Below are 864 nucleotides of genomic sequence, written 5' to 3'. Positions count from 1 at the left end.
TTTGGACACTCTCAACTTTCTCTTCAACTCATTCCCGGCAGGCGTCTTAGGAATGAAATCATCTTCAGCAGCCCTTACACCAGAAAATGGGTGTTGAGTTTCAAACTGAAGCTCACAAAGTGCCTTAGCCATGCTCAAAGTCCTTGAAAACCTATAATTATAATGTGGGAGACATAAGACAATTAAAGCACATATTGCCCAATTTGACATTATGACATACACGTTGCAGGCAACGCCAAAAGTGGGTGAGGAAGAGGCAGAGGAAAGAGTTTGAAAGAGGCATACTGGCAGTTGCAGAGAAGAATACACTTGACCATATCTTCAAACAAAGTAGGGGACCTGAATACTCTCCCGCTGAAACTCCTCAAGCACTCGGCTGCTGCTTCTTCTTCTCCATGTAATGCTTCGACAATCTTTCGAAACTCCCTAACCTTGCTCTCCTCCTCCTCCGACAACCGCAGCATTCTTGACACCTGATTCAAAAGCGAGTGGCGGTGCTGCGGAGAGAGACAGCGTGTGCCATAAACGCAGAGGTGGAGAGTGGAAGCACTGGGCTGGGAGATGCGGACCTGGACTGTAAGAGGCGGAGAGTGATGATCAAGGAGACGTAAGGGGCGAGAGAGGGAGCGGGAGATTGGGTCCCATTGATTCGGAGCCATCATGAACAGCCCATGGCTGCAAACTGCCTTTTCCAGATTGAATGGCCCTGCCCCTGCTGCTGCTGCTGCTTCGCCCACTGGCAGCTCTATCAACACGCTGCAGCAGCTGCTGCTATTGCCGTTCTCCTCCTGCTCCTCCATTGTTTTCTGACTTATGTTGCCATTCTCCTCCTGCTCCTTCCCCATTATTTTCTGACCTCTTGGC

At 49.9% G+C, this 864-nt stretch overlaps 1 protein-coding gene across 1 annotated transcript in view; it reads right to left on the bottom strand.

Moving 5' to 3' along the window:
• The window catches only part of LOC110427320 (uncharacterized), a 1,972-nt gene extending 1,108 nt beyond the window's left edge, over nucleotides 1–864 (bottom strand). Inside the window, exons 1-2 of the mRNA XM_089785435.1 lie at nucleotides 286–864; nucleotides 1–151 (exon numbers count right to left, since the gene is read on the bottom strand). The exon at nucleotides 1–151 is cut by the window's left edge and continues 414 nt beyond it. Of these exons, the coding sequence (XP_089641561.1) occupies nucleotides 1–151; nucleotides 286–845 (711 nt within the window). The 5' untranslated portion in view covers nucleotides 846–864. The remainder of the gene's footprint in view (nucleotides 152–285) is intronic.

Source organism: Theobroma umbraticum, unplaced genomic scaffold (genome assembly GCF_002168275.2).
Source record: "Theobroma umbraticum cultivar Fairchild unplaced genomic scaffold, ASM216827v3 scaffold_228.0, whole genome shotgun sequence".
NCBI lineage: Eukaryota > Viridiplantae > Streptophyta > Magnoliopsida > Malvales > Malvaceae > Theobroma > Theobroma umbraticum.
The sequence above is the reverse complement of the archived record's forward strand: the minus strand, read 5'-3'. Positions and strand labels throughout refer to the sequence as shown.